Source organism: Capsicum annuum, chromosome 7 (assembly GCF_002878395.1).
Source record: "Capsicum annuum cultivar UCD-10X-F1 chromosome 7, UCD10Xv1.1, whole genome shotgun sequence".
In the NCBI taxonomy this organism is placed as follows: Eukaryota; Viridiplantae; Streptophyta; class Magnoliopsida; order Solanales; family Solanaceae; genus Capsicum; species Capsicum annuum.
This window is the reverse complement of record NC_061117.1, coordinates 219,517,373-219,519,806: the sequence shown is the minus strand read 5'-3', so window position 1 is coordinate 219,519,806 and position 2,434 is coordinate 219,517,373. Positions and strand designations below refer to the sequence as shown.

Below are 2,434 nucleotides of genomic sequence, written 5' to 3'. Positions count from 1 at the left end.
CCTCAACCCCAGAAATAGGGGTTGAGGCTAAGAACATGAGTACTCTTTAATATTCTTATTCATAGTTTCTTTTTGGATTATCATATGGGTTGTTCTTAATTTCTTGAGCTTACTATTTTAATGATTGGCCACCATTAGAATAAATTTATATTTCTATGTGAATTCGGGAGGAGAATAATAGGATAGAACAAAGAAATTAGGGAGCAAGGTTCTTATTCTTTTATAAAATAAGGAATTTGAATTAGCATCTAGGATAGGGATATATCTAGAAGTCTTGCTTGGTTCACTTGTAAGAAGACAACTTCATGAATCTAGAGGATTCGTTGTAACTCTGCGGGAGTTGTAGTTATAACATTCAATAGATAGAGGATTTGAGGTCGGAAGACCAAGATCGTGGCATAACCCTTATGAACCATCAACCCGATAACCAATTAGACTGTGAAAAGAATAGAGAATTGTATGATTGTTAAAATACCTCAACCCTGCATCGTTCTCATTATTAATTACAACCGTTGCTTACTTTGCTTTAGTCATCATTAATTATTTCTTGTTTAGTAATTTACATTTTATTTACAGATTCATCTTAATCTTGATACAATCAAACACTTAATACTCAATTGTCTTGAACTAAAGATTGAATAAATTTCTAGTTTATTGATCCTCGAGGGAACGATATCTGACTGGCCAAGTCATTATATTACTTGCATGATTACATACACTTGCGTGTGCGTAGAGACACAATAAGTTTTTGGCACCGTTGTCGGGGATCAAATCGAATTAGTAAATTGCTTTAATTTTTGTTTTTTTGATCATAAGTTTAAGTGTTAACAACTTGATCTCAGCGGCTGAATTTTTGCTGGTTTAGCTGAACATTGGACTGGCTAGGAATAAAAAGTTAGTAGAGCCCTTTGCAGAACCAGAAGTTACTTTTCATCAAAGACGAAGAGCTCAATACTACACTCAACATGGATCGATGGCGGAAATACGCGATCCTATAGTTGTTGATCCAAATGTTGGAAATGTTCCAGCTCCTGCTGTTCCAGCTATTCTTATTCAAGCAGTCGCAAGACCTATTCGGGATGTGGCAATCCCACTTATGCACCTTGTGACCAACAGTATTCTGAAGCCTGAACCAGGAGGTTGATGGGAATTAAAAAAAAATATGGTGCAATTGTTGAGATCTGCTGGAGAATTTCAGGGACTTTCACACGAGGATCCGCAGCAACACTTACAAACCTTCCTGGAGATAAGCGACACATATATTCCTGAAGATGTAAATGTTGATTATGTCAGATTGGCACTCTTTCCCTTTTCTCTATCGGGGGAAGTAGATAGATGGTTACTTGCTGAACCACATCAATCCATCACTACATGGGAAGATTGTGCTCGAAGGTTTCTCATTCAATTTTTTCCATCTCAGAAAATTACACGATTAAGGAGTGAGATATTGAGCTTCGGACAGAAAGATGGAGAAAATCTCTACCAAACTTGGGAGAGATTTAAGGGCATGCTCAGAAGTTGTCCTTATCACTATTAATCAAATAATGTTTTGGTGCATATATTTATAGAAGGCCTTGTTTCTAATACAAAGATTCTCTTGGATTCAGCAGCAGGGGGTCAAGCTTTAGAGAAAACATATGAAGAATTGTATACCTTGCTGAATCGAATTGCACAAGGAATTCCTAATTGGCATGCAGACTCAAGGAATGCTCCCAAGAAGGTTGCAGGGGTTTTGGAGGTTGATCAGTTCACTGCATTACAAGCACAGATTGCAGCAATGCAGAACCATATGACTACTCAGCTTAACAACTTAAAGTTGGGTACAACACAACCAGCAGCCACGATAAATGTAGTTCAACAGGTATATTCATGGTGTAAAGTTTGCGAAAGTGGTGAGCATAAAGCAGATGCATGTTCTGTTAATCCAAATTCAGTCAACCATGTGGGGAATGCAAATCGTCAGGGTCAACAGAATTTTGTCAATACATATAATCCAAATTGGAGAAACCACCCTAATTTTTCATGGGTCGAAAATCAGGTACAAAATACAAATCAGTATAAGGGACCAGTGCAACCAAATCCACAGCCAGTTCAGAAAAATCAGGCGACTGCTTCGAATAGTAATGTAGAGGAGATTCTTAAGCAGTTTATGGCTCAACAAGCATAATTTGTGGTGGACATGAAGGCTCAACAGGCACAGTTTGCAGCTGAGTTAAAAAGTCAACACTTACTCACTAGAAATCTAGAGTTGTAGTTAGGTCAAATCGCAGGATCACAAAATACAAGCCATAAGGAGCATTGCCTAGCGACACTGAGGCTAATCCTAAACAAGTGAATGTGGTTATAAAGAGGAGTGGGCTGTAAACAAAAGAGATGGTTCAGGAGCAGAATAATCCCGTGGTAACTAATGATAGTTTGTTTGCAAGAGAATGCA

General features: G+C 37.9%; 1 protein-coding gene and 1 non-coding gene across 2 annotated transcripts; one reads left to right on the top strand and one right to left on the bottom strand.

Moving 5' to 3' along the window:
* The first annotated feature begins 1,162 nt into the window (after positions 1-1,162).
* On the top strand, positions 1,163-2,167 carry LOC124885906. The gene is made up of 2 exons (XM_047394170.1): positions 1,163-1,505; positions 1,569-2,167. The coding sequence occupies exons 1-2, from the start codon at positions 1,163-1,165 to the stop codon at positions 2,165-2,167; spliced, it is 942 nt and encodes a 313-aa protein (XP_047250126.1).
* On the bottom strand, positions 1,430-1,536 carry LOC124886183. The gene has a single exon (XR_007043269.1). It is a non-coding gene; the product is annotated as a small nucleolar RNA R71 (small nucleolar RNA).
* Positions 2,168-2,434: the final 267 nt, after the last annotated feature.

What these genes read in the sequence shown, in the direction of transcription:
- LOC124885906 (XM_047394170.1), top strand. Translation starts at nt 1,163, where the DNA reads ATGGTGCAATTGTTGAGATCTGCTGGAGAATTTCAGGGACTTTCACAC. An exon ending in AACTTGGGAGAGATTTAAGG is followed by an intron (nt 1,506 to 1,568) that starts GCATGCTCAGAA and finishes ATATATTTATAG; the next exon opens with AAGGCCTTGTTTCTAATACA.